General features: G+C 42.7%; 1 protein-coding gene across 3 annotated transcripts in view; it reads left to right on the top strand.

Moving 5' to 3' along the window:
* The window catches only part of MARCHF3 (membrane associated ring-CH-type finger 3), a 77,350-nt gene that overhangs the window by 27,810 nt on the left and 36,148 nt on the right, over nucleotides 1–13,392 (top strand). For all 3 annotated transcript variants that reach the window (XM_042033374.1, XM_042033375.1, XM_042033373.1), the window contains exons 3-4: nucleotides 9,714–9,927; nucleotides 10,965–11,172. In XM_042033374.1, coding sequence (XP_041889308.1) covers nucleotides 9,737–9,927; nucleotides 10,965–11,172 — 399 coding nt within the window. In that variant the 5' untranslated portion in view covers nucleotides 9,714–9,736. The remainder of the gene's footprint in view (nucleotides 1–9,713; nucleotides 9,928–10,964; nucleotides 11,173–13,392) is intronic.

Genomic DNA, 13,392 nt, shown 5'->3' with positions numbered 1-13,392 from the left:
ACAAATATCTGCAAAAGTTTTGATGAGACATAAGTGAATCTTTAATAAGATTCTGCTTTGAAATTGGAATTGGAGGAATATCACAATCATCATATTCTCAGACCTAGTGGGACTTGGCCCTGGTGTTTGGGGCAACCCCAGGCATCAGTCTGGAGAAGGGAAGGTTTCAGGGTGACCTAATTGTGACCTTTTGATGCAGAAGGGAGGCTACAGGAAAGATGGAGAGAGATTATTTACAAGGGCTGGAGGGACAGCACGAGGGGGAATGGCTTCACACTGACAGACAGTAGGTTTAGGTCAGATATTAGGAAAAAATTCTTCCCTGAGAGGATGGTGAGGACCTGGCACAGGGTGTCCAGAGAAGCTGTGGATGCCCTTGGATCCCTGGCAGTGTCCAAGGCCAGGTTGGATGGGGCTTGGAGCAGCCTGGGATAGTGGAAGGTGTCCCTGCCCATGACAGGGGGTGGCACTGGATGAGATTTAAGGTCCCTTCCAGCCCAAACCATCCTCTGATTCTGATACACAAAGCTCCACCAAGCAGCAATCATATAGTGGTCCATGGATGTGGTGTCCAGTTTCTGGATTACACACACTCAGCTTCTAAAACAGGATTAGCAATTATCTGCTAGTGAAAACAAATAGCAGAGCTTGCTCGGTGGCACTCTAAAAATCTATGAAAGTTCTTGCCGGTCCAATTACATAATACTATAATTTTTTACCATTAGTCTGGCTCACTGCTGTTCTGCAAAGCTCTAATAATCCTGGACCAAGCTTGTCTTGGGTATGCAAGGAAATCTGCATGTCAGGGTTGATTTCAGTGCAGAAGTCACAATAACACACAGAGACAAATCCCAGCTGAGATCAGCAGCCACTCCAGATTTCTACCACCTTTATTTCTTATAGAACTAAGGCTAATACCTAGTTCACTTCTAACTCTTGCTACTTTTCTTGTTGGCGTTTCTCTTGGATTTGGATAAGGAGAATAATGTTGTCCAGTCAAATTTTGCCTCTGCTATTTTGATTTAGTTCTGTCTTGTAGTTTTGATTTGCTACTGCAGCATTTCAGTAATTTGCTTGAACATTACTGGAAAGAAATTGAATTTTATAGGCTTTATTTTGCAGCAATAATTTTTCACTTCCAGGTCTGCATGTCAGATCTGATTTGTTTGATCAATGCCAACTTCATGTGGCAATGACTAAAAGCATTCTTGGTGTGCTTGTTACTGGAAAAGAAATGGGACTGTTCAGTCCCCACAGCATATAGTTTTACATAACACATCACATACCCATGTAAAACTAGTTAGTGTAGGGGATTATCAGTGATTTTAATTAACTCACAATATTCCCCATGTATTTGTCTCATTCTGGACTAGAGAGAGAGTCTTGGAGTTTGATGAAAGACTCTTCCCCCCCCCCCCCACCAAAAAAAAATTCAAGTTCAGAGGGAAGTCTTTATGTAAATATTATAGAAACCCATGGAGCCCACACTTTGATCCTGCTGAGAGAAATAGACTGATATGGGAACAGGAAGCTTTTATCTTCCCATGTGAAGAAAAATGCAGCAAGAATATTTTTAGCTGCTTTTGGCCGAAGGGTAAAAAAAGGGAGAGGAATAGACCTGCATTTGGGGGCATTTTGCTTTTTAAAGTGCTTTCCTCTTTTTCAAACAAGATATTTGGAAGACTAATTCCCATATCATTAAACATCAAAAACTCAGCCGCTGCCAACTGAAACACAACAAGATAAAATAATGCAGAGTAAATTCTCTTCAGGGAAGGAAAGTGGCTTGTTAGATGGCACCTTCAGAATGATCTGGGGTGATCCCAGAGTCTTAGAACAAGCGAAAGCACATATTCCACATGTGAATATATTAGTTTGGGACATGCTTTGCAAAGCGTCACACACAAGCCAAGTTTTGTATAGTTGCAAACAATCATCAGCTGATTCATTGCTGAATAAAACATGAGAATTGAATCTGCCCCATGGGGTTTTCAGTCTTGTTGTAGAACTGACAAGCACCATACCCAGGGAAGAAGAGGTCTTCTGATTGTACTTGGCGCACGTAGGCTTCAACGCAGAGCACCAGACAACAATTTTAGTAATGCAGGTACCTTGCAGACAGCAAGACGTCTGGGGTGCACCATGTGGAAAGGAGAGAAGTCCTCTGTGCAGGAACTAAATGTTAATATTAAATTTTTATGCAGACGAAGATTAAGGAAGAAAAAAAGTTAATATGAAGATACCTGACTGATTTCAGGTTAAATTACAATGCATCAGAACAGAGGTATGCAGGGTATGATAACAATCTTTGTTTCAAAACTGGAGTCCTAAAGAGAAGCTATGCTCATTGAGCTTCTAATGAAGCTTTTATCAAATGCAAGACTGATGTAGCCAATATTGCCAAACTCTAGAATTAAAACATAAATGTATTAAAAAGAGAAATGTTTTCAATTTTCTACTTGCTTTAATTTGAAAGTGGGTTTAATATCTTTTCTAAGTTTCATGCATTGAGCTGTTTTCTCATCAATAGTGAGAAACAAAATGCAATAATTGTAATAGGATCATATTCGTGTGCAGTATCGACTGCAGGAGCTGGAAGAATCAAATGTACTAAAAGCGGGCAAATAATTGACTTAGCAACGATGAACAGAAGAACTAGCATTTTCGTTAGGCTGTCTGCAGAAAAGCCATGACAACATTGTTCCAAGTAGCCCCCATTAGTAACTGGAAACATTTTGCTTTGTGCTGGCTCTTTTTCTGCCCTGCAGTTTTCAGGCTCTTGCTTCCATCACCTGCCAGCACTCCCTGTGCTCTCTGTTGCTCAAACTCTTGTGCAGACACATTGCTTGGTCACAGCCTCAGAAATCGGTGTGGATTTGGCCACCGTGAGCCAGGTAGAACCACAGGTTAAAAACTGGTCCTGTTTTCGAGGAATTAATTCACACAAGATTTACATGAACAAGAGTTCATTACTAAACCCCAGGCATGAAGTTAAGCCTCGGGTATTAAGTATTTACACCATTTGCAGTTTAAGTAAGTCATTTTCAGCTTGGCCTTACCTAGCCAGGAGGAATCAGTTGGATTCAGCTGATGTTTGTCTGTGTGAGTACAAAAAGAAGCCAAATTAGGGATTTATTGCATGAGGCAGGGCAGTGATTTGTGTGGTGTTGGCAGCCCTCCTTTCAGCCTTGTAGTGGAAATGAGGAGAGCTATTTTTGAATGTGAAAACGTGGCCTTGGGAGTACATAAATATTGAACTTTGAACATTTTCCCCTGAGCTCCGTCTTACAACTGTGGCACAGTAACTTTGAGTCCAGCCTAAATGTGAGGGAGGTCAATAGTAACAGTTCCATCAAATGCAGCACTTTTGGATCAGATCTGACTGAACTTGTCCTCCTAAGACCTTGTATTTAAGAAAGACTTCAGGAATTTGTGTTTGACTGAAACATTGGTCCTCACGCTGTCTCGATTCTCCCCATCTGCTGAAAAAATAGTTGAAAGCATCAAGGTGTAGTAGGTGTAACTCCTGTTCCATTTCTTTGGTGCACTTTGCTGTGTGTGGGTGTGGTGTGAGTCTCAGAGGGTGGAATGAGCATCCTGCACTCCCAGATTTTGCTTTTTCTGACATAACAAGCACCAGGAATGAAGCACCTAAATTGAGCAGAGGTCAGAGTCCAGTAGCACAGACTGATGTGGTTAAAACTGCTGCTGCTGGAAATAGCAAAAGGCAGGTTTTCTGATGAAATCTGAGGTGCTTGCAGAGAATGGGACTGCTGAAAGTTTTACAGTTCCTGTGCTGAAGGAAGTGCCTAGTCAGTAAAACATATTGTGCAAAAAAATACTGTTGCTCTCCAGAACAGAGTGCTTGGTGATTTTTAGAGATGACTCCTGGCATTAAGGACTGACACGGATTTCTTTGTCCTAGACTCTCGCTGAGAGCAAATTAAACTCTCATCTTACAGGTTTTAAGCCAAAAAATGATTGTCTCATCTGTACAAAGTGACTTAATTTAGAAGATGAAAGAGAATCTAGAACTTTCTAGAGCAAAAACCCCAAGCTTGTGAGCCTCTTAATTTGCAAGCTTTGAGTATATAAGCAGATACTAATTCTTTCACTGCGTTTTGATGTCCAAGTGTGAAAACAATTGTGGTTTAAGCCATGCCCTGGGGCCAGAATAAGCAGGAAATTTGGGGACAGGAGTAGGGAAATAAGGGAGTGGGGGTCTGAAGAGGACGTGGCAATGAAAAAAAGAAATTTAGGAACATGTTAGGGTAGGTGCCTTCCTAACCTGTGAGGAAAGTCCTATCTGCTAGAAATAATACAACACAGTACAAGAAAATATATATATTTCCTTATACTTTGAAAAAAAACCCAAACCCATTTCTGTTTCCAGATCAGTTGTAAACAGTATTTGTAAACAGTATTTGTATCTTCTTGGGGTTTTTTTCTTATTAATGCAAGGCTAAAATGCCACCTCCACCACAAGTGCTTATGGTATTTATTATCATGTGGAAACTTTCATTTCAACAGCCAACAAAAGGATACAAATCTAAGCAAATGACCCAAGTTAGTGGCTGTGCAGGCGTATAAAGCAATTTAGTAGAGTTACAGTGCCAAAAAGGGAGTCTATTGCTCTCATGGAAAATGGTTCAAGGTTCAGTACACAACAAAATAACAATGATTTATGGGTGGGCAGCGAAGTTTTAAATGCATGGCCAGACTCCTAAGGACTATTTATGCTGGACTGCTTTGCGCTGCTGCCTCAGACTAGCAGTCAGTTTTTTGATGTGCTTGTTTATAAAATTGCACTTTGCAAGCAGCCTATTGCGTGGCAGTTTTTAAAAGCCCCTGGAGCTCTCTGCAGTCAGACCAGATGAATGGAAAATGCTGTTCACAGCATGAAAAATTAGTAATGTGTGGGCTGAAACAGAGTAGAATTGCCTAATGTCATCCGGGTTTGATATTGTGCTACTTTCTGTGTGTCGAAATGCTTTAATGTGAAGTCTGTTCTCCTCAGCTGGTGAACAGTTACCACATCTTCCTCTTGCACTTTCCAGTGGTCTCTCACAGCTCCTTGGGTGGTGGTTGTAGTGGTATATTGCAAACTGGATGCTGTTGACCAAAAAAAATTTTCTCCAGCCTTCTTCTCCTGTCATCGTGTCCCAGAACTGCTGTGTCCTCGTGCTGCCTCTCTCACTGATGGCCATAATGAACAGGTCAGGCAGCATCTTTTATCTCTCCTTGTGGTGAGGCACGTGTCATTATCAAATATAGGAATTAGTCTTATCAATTTAGAGAAACTGATTTTTTACTCTGGAGGACTTGAGGGTCTTGTGGTGCTGCAGCATCCAGGGCTTCCGCTGGAACTGCCAATTACTCCACGAGTTTCTTTACTCAGTGTTTGTGTGTTTGAGACCAGGAGGGCATCCATGAAGCTCTTTGAGGTGGATCATAGAGGGAAGAGTCAAGAAACATTTCAAACAATTCCAGATGTGAGTGTCTGAGAAAGGATGTGCATAAAACTCCACTAAAATAGGATTTTCAGGTGCCCCAGAGGTTCTTACTTTTTTTAAAGTGTTCTGTCCATTCCACCTTCACAGTACCCAGCATGATTTCGTAATAGGTAAAAAGCTAAGAGGTTTCACAGTGCTTTAGAGCTGAGAATTTTAGTTCTTCTGCACTTTTTTGGTGGAAAGGGGAAACAAGGATCACACAGCAACTGTGTGATCCAGTGACTGCAGTGGCTGCTTTGGTCTCTGGAGCATCTTAAAGGGTGGCACAAAATTGTTGTTTAAACCTCAGAGATGGAAGGATGAGTTCCTGTTCTCCATTTCTAGAAACAAAGGTAATCTTGTAACACTTGAGCCAGTGGAGAGCACATTTTTCACACAGCCTCTGATGACTGCATTGTTGGCAGATTTTGAAAACAATAATTTATTACTTAGAATGCAACAATTTGCACTCTGAGTAACCAGCCAGGGTTGGTAGTAGAAAAGAAGATGGGCGATGCTTCTCCATGATTTGCACCGTACTTCCAGCTTGCACTAAGACAGAGAATTCTATCTGTGCTCCAACTCTGCTGACCTGTCTGAAGTGAAAGCTGCCCACAGGTCCCTGGGGTCCAAAATTCTGGAGTAAACTCATCAAAAATATGTCAAAATATAAAAATAGGAAATAAAAGTACATTTCTGAAACTTCTGAAAACTGGAGAGTGTTTGTTTTGGTTTTGGTTTGGATTTTTTTCTCTTTTTTTTTGTGTGTGTATGTATTTGCGATTTTTTTGTGGGTGTGGGGGCTTTTTTGTTTTTGGTTTGGTCTGTTATTGTTATTATTATTTGTAGAAGTAGTATTGGTATTATTATTTCGGCTGTCTTTTTAAAAAATAATGCAGTATTTCTTGGGAAAATGTCTCCTTGTGGGATGCTGGTGGTTTTTCATGCATATTTTTAAATCTCGAAGCTGATTGATGCAAGCTCGCATTGCGTTTCTTGAAAGTAATAGGGTCACTAGTGGGAACGTGGAATAAGAAAGGTTAATGGGTTTCCAAGTTTGAAGCCATGACTGAGAGGTTAAATAAGTGCTTTTCTTAGCAGAGATGCTGAAAGAGAAGGAAAAGGGAGCAACTCCACGAGTATCTGTTCAAGATTTGCAACCCACTGCTTGAAGTGTAAAGATCATTTTGTCTCGTGCAAATCTCAGCCACCCACAGCTTCAGCAGGAAAACAGCGCTAAACAAACTCTGCTGTGATAATTTAACTCATCACCCTGATGATGCTTTGTGGGTCTGAGAATTGGGGTGAATTCATGCACAGTCAGAAAGAGCGTGACAAGGATTCCAGTGGTATTCCAGTTCTGCAGATGGCTTTGTCTTTAAATTTAATTTCAGGGCAGTAATGCTGGGTTTTAACATCTTATTTGAGTGCAATTTGATGGAAGTGGCAGTGTCTTGCTCACTGGCATTTGTTGAGCTTTGTGGGGTTTTTCTGATACAGAAGTCATAAATCTATTAAATTGGAATAAAGGAATGTAGGAATATAGGAATATAGCATCCTATGAATTATTATGGGGCAAAGGATGTGTTTTGCACTTGAATCTTCTGCCTAGCTTCAACATGGCCTCAGATAATTTGCTTGAGTTTATTGGTTGGTTTGTCATTGTTCTTACATTTATTGCATGAAGAAAATACCTGGAATACCTTTACTTTTATTCTGTTACCCATAAACCCATACATATATATATATATGTAAAAGAAAAATTAAGACTACTGAAAACACAGAAAAGAAAGAAAGAAGAGCTAAATACTAAGATACATTCATCATGCCAAATTCAGCCACTTTTCTCAGAATTTTCTGACGTCTGGAATAAATATTGATATTTTGTCTTCCCCAAATTAATACTGCTAGATTTCATAAATACTATCTAAACACATCTTCCTGTTCTTGTTCTTTATTTTCTCTTTTATTGAGGCATTTTTAACAGACTTCCACCTGTTTCAGGTCAAAAGCTTTTTGACATAATACATACATATAGGTAAATACTGACTTTGGAGGTTTGTGGCTGGTAAGATTTACAATTCCTTAATGTCGGCTTTGACTTCACGTTTGCTAAGGATCTCTGTGCTTCTCAGGACAACTAATCTTCGTTATTTACCATGGAATTCATTATTAAAGCACATATAATTTAATTCTGTAATTGCATTACTTTTCAGGCACACGCACTGATCTTGCGTGAAAGTGGTTCTTCTGAATTCAGAAAAACGTGTTGTAACTTTCAACTTCCTTTTACAAAAAGAATGAGGAAGAAAGGGATTACGTTTATCTGCTCTGCCAAAGTGGGATATCAATGCAGTGCTGTAGACAGAAATTTGAATTAACGTTGCTGAGATATAGCCAGATTATTTCCCGCGTGCTTTGAAGCTTTGCATTTAGTTGCATCTTCTGATGCTCCAGCAAGTGCTCCAAACTCATCAAGTTACTGATGGATGTGTTTGTAAAGGCCTGGATGGTCACTTTATATGAAATTATAAACCCACTGTTGTACTTAATGAGGTCAGTGAAGCAATCAGGAAAGAAATATATAATTCTGCTGCGTGGGTCTGTAAGCATGATACATCTTAGGCTTTTTAAGTTTAATGAAGCAGCTACTCAGCAGCTGAACGTTCTTGTTAAAGAGTCTCAGCATGGATTTTAAAACTAAAATGTTGCTGAACACCGTGGTCTCCTTGGAGAGTCTGTGGCTCTTATTCTCTTGAAATGTCTGCATCTTTTATATGTTAATGGTTTTGACAAGAGCCATTTGCTTCATTTTCATTGTAAATTAAGCCCAGAGTCCATTCCCCATTCTCTGAACACTCTATCCCCTGTAAGCTGTCTCATCAGTCTCCAGCTCACTCCCTGGGGTATGTGTGGTCTGAGAATAGCTGAAGTAATCCTGCAAAACAAACGCTTTGCCGAAGCATTTTCCTATTTTAGAAGCCTTTCTAAGAATACAAGTCCCTGTGTGAAAACTTGCGTGGTGCAAGTGGTCCAGCATCCTCATTAGTCCTCGCGTGCAGCAAAATCCTACTGCCAAATACATCCCTTCAGGGGGCTTCCCAAGGTTAATGCTGCTATTACTCAAATCCAACAGAGGCAAATCACAAGGTTTCTTCTAAACCCTTGGAGAAACACCCCTGTTTAAAGGGTTTTATTAACATTTAGTTTTTAAAGATTCTTCTCAGCTGCAGTGCTGACACCACACAGCCATGGCATGCAACACAGAACACTTTTTTTGAGGGGGAAACTCCTGATTTTAACATGGGAATATCATCATTGCAACCTGCAAGGTTTACATGTGACTGCAGCCAAGCGTCCCAAGGCATGCTAGGGAATCTTTCCTCCTTTTGCAGAGGGATTAATCCACCCTGCATGTGTGTTTTTGGTGCCTGACCTGAAGGGGAAGAGGGCAGGGACACATCCTGGTGGAGCCACGCAGCCTCCCCTCCACGACAAACCCACCCAGCCAGGAGCATCCCACCAAAATATCAGGAATTTACATGCCCAGGCTCCTTGTTCCCAGCGTAACCCTTCCTTCCCGATTACCATTGAAAGCACCATGCAAAACACACCACCAGGGATGCAAGAAGGAGCAAAATAGAGAAGAGAGATGCGGGCAGGCTGTGATTTCTGCCTCACCTTGTGGCATAAATTACTGCTGTGCACAGGCTGCTATTAAGCAGGTTTGTGTGAATAAAGCCCTGTACAGGATTAATTGCCAGGTCTGTTCTCTGCTGCAGGCTGGTGATAGGAGACACCGAGCAGCAGTGAAGTGTTTTCAAAGGGGATTTGAAGCTGATCAGCCATTTTTTCTTCCAGTATATAATTTTCCCCGCTGGCGGACAGTGGCAGAACCTTTAAATTTAAAAGTGCAAAGGGTGAAGATTGTATATTCCTCTGAAATATTTGGAGGGGGAGCAGCAAAAGGTTCAGCCTCTCTGTTTATCACTCGTGACTTCAGGAGTCTGCAGAGAGGAAAAACCAGGGTTGTTGGCTTGCTGCTTGTGGGATGCGCCGACTGTTTTCCTGTGACACCTAATGTTGTGAACTCGCTCTCCCTGCCGAGTGGGCTTCAGAAATCCGGGGTGGGGAGTGAGGGATGCTCCTTCTCACGCCTGGTGTTGGTCAGACAGGGGCAGATGTGTCCCACACCACCTCCCTGTCCTTCCTCCTGCCTAGATGGGGACCCGCGGCCCAGCGCCATGAGGACGAGCCGCTGCAGCCACCTGCCGGGAGTTCCTCCGGAGTGCCCGCGCCCACCAGCCCCTGATGGCAAGAGCCTGGCCAGCAGCAGCGGGGGCCTGGCCAGCAGCTGTCCCCAGTATGTCATGCAGGTGTCCTCCAAGGACGGGCAGCTGCTCTCATCCGTCGTGCGGACCCTCGCCGTGCAGAGGTAGGTGGGGGACAGCGCGAGGGACAGGCCCCTTCCCGTCTGGTTGGACCCCCATCCCAGCTTCATCATGGCCATGCTACAGAATGCACCACATTTCCTAAATGCTTCCCCAGCCAGCGTGCTGAGCAGCCAGACAAGCTGTTTCTAGCACCAGTGCTGCAGCTTCAGTTGTTGTCCAACTGAATGGCCAGCTCTTTCTGCTGCTGGTTTAGAGAAGCAGATTAGTGGTGAAATATATGTTTAATTTATGCCTTTGAAGCCTGCTTCAGGCTGGCTTTGTTCTCATTAGAAGAAAGAAAGAGCATTCTGAAGGCTTTGGCCTTATCTAGACTTGATGCTTGGGTCAAAATTAAATTTGTCTTCACTGGTGGAGTGCTGGAAAAACTTCATGGATCTTAAAGCAGTGCAGAAGAAATACCCACAGGCAGCCACACAGCAGGGATGTGTTTGGTACAGTTCTTTTCAGGTCTGTTTGTATGACTCCTTGACCTCCCTGTATTGTGTCCCAAAGAGAGGGAAACTCTTTCCAGGGACAAGAGCTTTCTGCTTGCATGTGTTTTCCTGAAGTTGTGGCCCTGCCTTCACTGTACTCCAGGGCACGGTGCTGCTCTTTCAGCAGCTCTTTGCTGTTGGCCAGTGAAAACAATGTTTAGGTCAGAGGATCACCACTACAACAAGAAGTGTCCAGCTGAGGCAGATTGAAAACCTCCCTGATGCACTTTGGGATTTCTTGAGGTGGCTACACCACGGGTCTGTGAGGAGCTGGGGAACAAAAAAGTACAGAAGTACTTGCTCTTCTGCCTCTCATCTGCCACTCTGATGTCTTTCACTCTGCACTTTTCCCCCCTAACAGAAGAGATACTTTAAACAAGAAGGCCAAAATGCCTTAAACCATTAGCCCAGCAGCTTGGATTACTAATTACAGAGCAAAGTACTCTTAAACTCAAATATTTCGCACACCGTTAGTTCGTGACACAGAAAAAGGCTATGCCACAGCCTTGTGCATTGACCAGCAGTTTTCTCTCCCTCTCCTGCAGCAGCCCCTTCAATGACCGTCCCATCTGTAGGATCTGCCACGAGGGCAGCAGCCACGAGGAGCTGCTGTCCCCCTGCGAGTGTACGGGGACCCTGGGGACCATTCACCGCAGCTGCCTGGAGCACTGGCTCTCGTCCTCCAACACCAGCTACTGTGAGCTCTGCCACTTCAGGTTTGCAGTGGAGCGCAAGCCCAGGCCGCTGGTGGAGGTCAGTACATGGGGCACGGCCCAAAGTCTTAGTTTTACTGACAAAACCTTGTCTGCTTTTATACAGGCATCACAAAGCCTCTGCGGATCCACGGGAGCCAAAGTGAATTTTGGTGTTTGGAAACACGAGGGCAGGGGCTCAGGGAAAGGGCAGGGAATAACAAAACTCCTCTTTTTGGGCCAAATCAAAACAAGTGATTAAGAATGGGATCAATGGGTTTGCTTCACTCTGAACCTGAGTGAAGATTTAGGAAGCAGTGTGCAGGGTATTCCTAGAATGCCAGCCGGCCTGGTTGAGGGTGGAAGAGAGGTAAGGAGCAGTTTCTGTGGAATGTGAGACAACTGTCTGGACTCAGAATATTAAATATAGGTAAGGAATTTTATTTTCTTCTTGCTTTTGAGAGAGAGGTAACAAACTTAAGAGCTTTAGAAACCCAGTTTCCATGTCAAAGCCATCAAGAAGGAATTGTTCTTGTTCAGTATCTGGCATGTTTAGACATTTTGTGAGTGACCTTTTGGCCTCTTCTTGCCTATGTGCCAGACTCAACATTGAATTGGAAAATTGTTCTTCCCTTATCAATGAAAATTCAGTTTTTGCCAACTATAGATAGCAGCTTCATTAAGTTTTCCGGGTTTTAGGGTATGTTTGGCCCTCAGGAAAAGAAAAGAAACCGAAGAAAGTTCAGTCTCTTGACACTGTTAATGACCTTTTTTCTCCCTCATTATATTTTGGAAAAAGATGAAGCAAAGTTAGAGTTTCTTTTGGAATTAAAAGTGAAATACAAATAACACTTGACAACATGAAGGAGAAGCATCATTTTGTACCAGCTGGTGACAGAGGCACCTACATGCAGAGCTTGGGTTCAGGACAAAATGTCTTTCCTGTGCATCTTAGTTGTTCCTGTAAACTGTGTCAAAACTGGTGGAAGGAGTTACAGTATTAAAAATGATGATGGAAGGAGCTGAAAGCAAAGCTGACCCTACACAGGTTGGAGCACTGTGGTTGTTTGATTGTTCCCTGATGAAGTGAGGCTTCTTTTTTGGCAAAAGCAGTAATAAATAGTAGAAACAACAACAATGATATTTAGAGTAATAATGGTAAACCTGTCATTTATTTCTCACCTGAGGACAAATGAAAACCATGAACAAGAACATTTCTGAAACATAGTAAAATGTTTTTTATCTTTACTGCTCAATATTTTCTGCCTTCTCAGCTACTTACACCCACAGTATTTTAGTGCAGAAATCAACAGCTTGATGCAGTTGCAGGAAAGATCATAAAACCCCCCAATCCTTTTAAAAAGGATATGTTTACTGTTTAGAAGGGAACTGAAGATGTACTTCTAAAGTTGAGAGCAGCAGAGACAAAGAGTAACTAAAGTGAGCTGTATGCCAGGGGGAAATTAAGCAGGAAGATAATCAAACTTCTTGATTTCTGTCAGGGTAAGTCAAGTTTGTCCTGAAAGTTTCTACTTATTTAATACACGGTGCTTTGAAATGCAAAGACCTCCCCACACAAATAATTGCAGCAAATCTGAGAGTTCCCAAAGCAGGACTAAAGCAGGTGCCAAGTTGCCAGATTCCCTCATCCTCTGTGTCCTAAAAGCACTTTCATGCCTGTCTCTCCGTGTTACCTTGAGTGCGAGGACAGGCACGGAGGTTTATCAGGTGCAGTGGGTTTTTTGCATTTCTCACAAAAACCTTGCTGTAATATTTGGCAAGTGACAAGCCAAAGTGGCCATCTGCTTTTAATACCACAGTGTGTGTAGGTTTGGAGTGGGGTGTCTAAGTTCTTTTCATTTAATGAGATAATTATTTCTCCAAAGTTTCCCCTGACCTAGACAATGGAAAGAGTAAATGGTCCTCCTTTCACTGGAGGTGAATGGTGAGCCTTACCAATGCATTTACTAGGTCAAGAGGGACTATTGTACTCATAAAGTGATTTATAGAGCACGGATTCTACAAAGCTATACAGTAACTCCTCAACAGGCCCTATCTCACAGAGAGAATACATCCCATTCAGGGGTCAGTGACAGGTAGTGAAGAAATGCTCAAAGCAATCAGTCATCATATTGATCTTTTCTCCGAGATCTTCTACCAGGAAAGAAAAAAAAAGGTGTTTTTGACTATTCCAAGACATTTTATACTCTTTCTTGGGGGGGGGGGGGGGGGGGGGGGGGGGGGGGGGCGGGCCCCCCCGCGGCGGGGCGCGCGGGGGGGG

This window comes from Corvus kubaryi, unplaced genomic scaffold (genome assembly GCF_017639235.1).
Source record: "Corvus kubaryi isolate FWS band 111438036 unplaced genomic scaffold, C.kubaryi_AGA036_p1.0 37357, whole genome shotgun sequence".
NCBI lineage: Eukaryota > Metazoa > Chordata > Aves > Passeriformes > Corvidae > Corvus > Corvus kubaryi.
The sequence above is the reverse complement of the archived record's forward strand: the minus strand, read 5'-3'. Positions and strand labels throughout refer to the sequence as shown.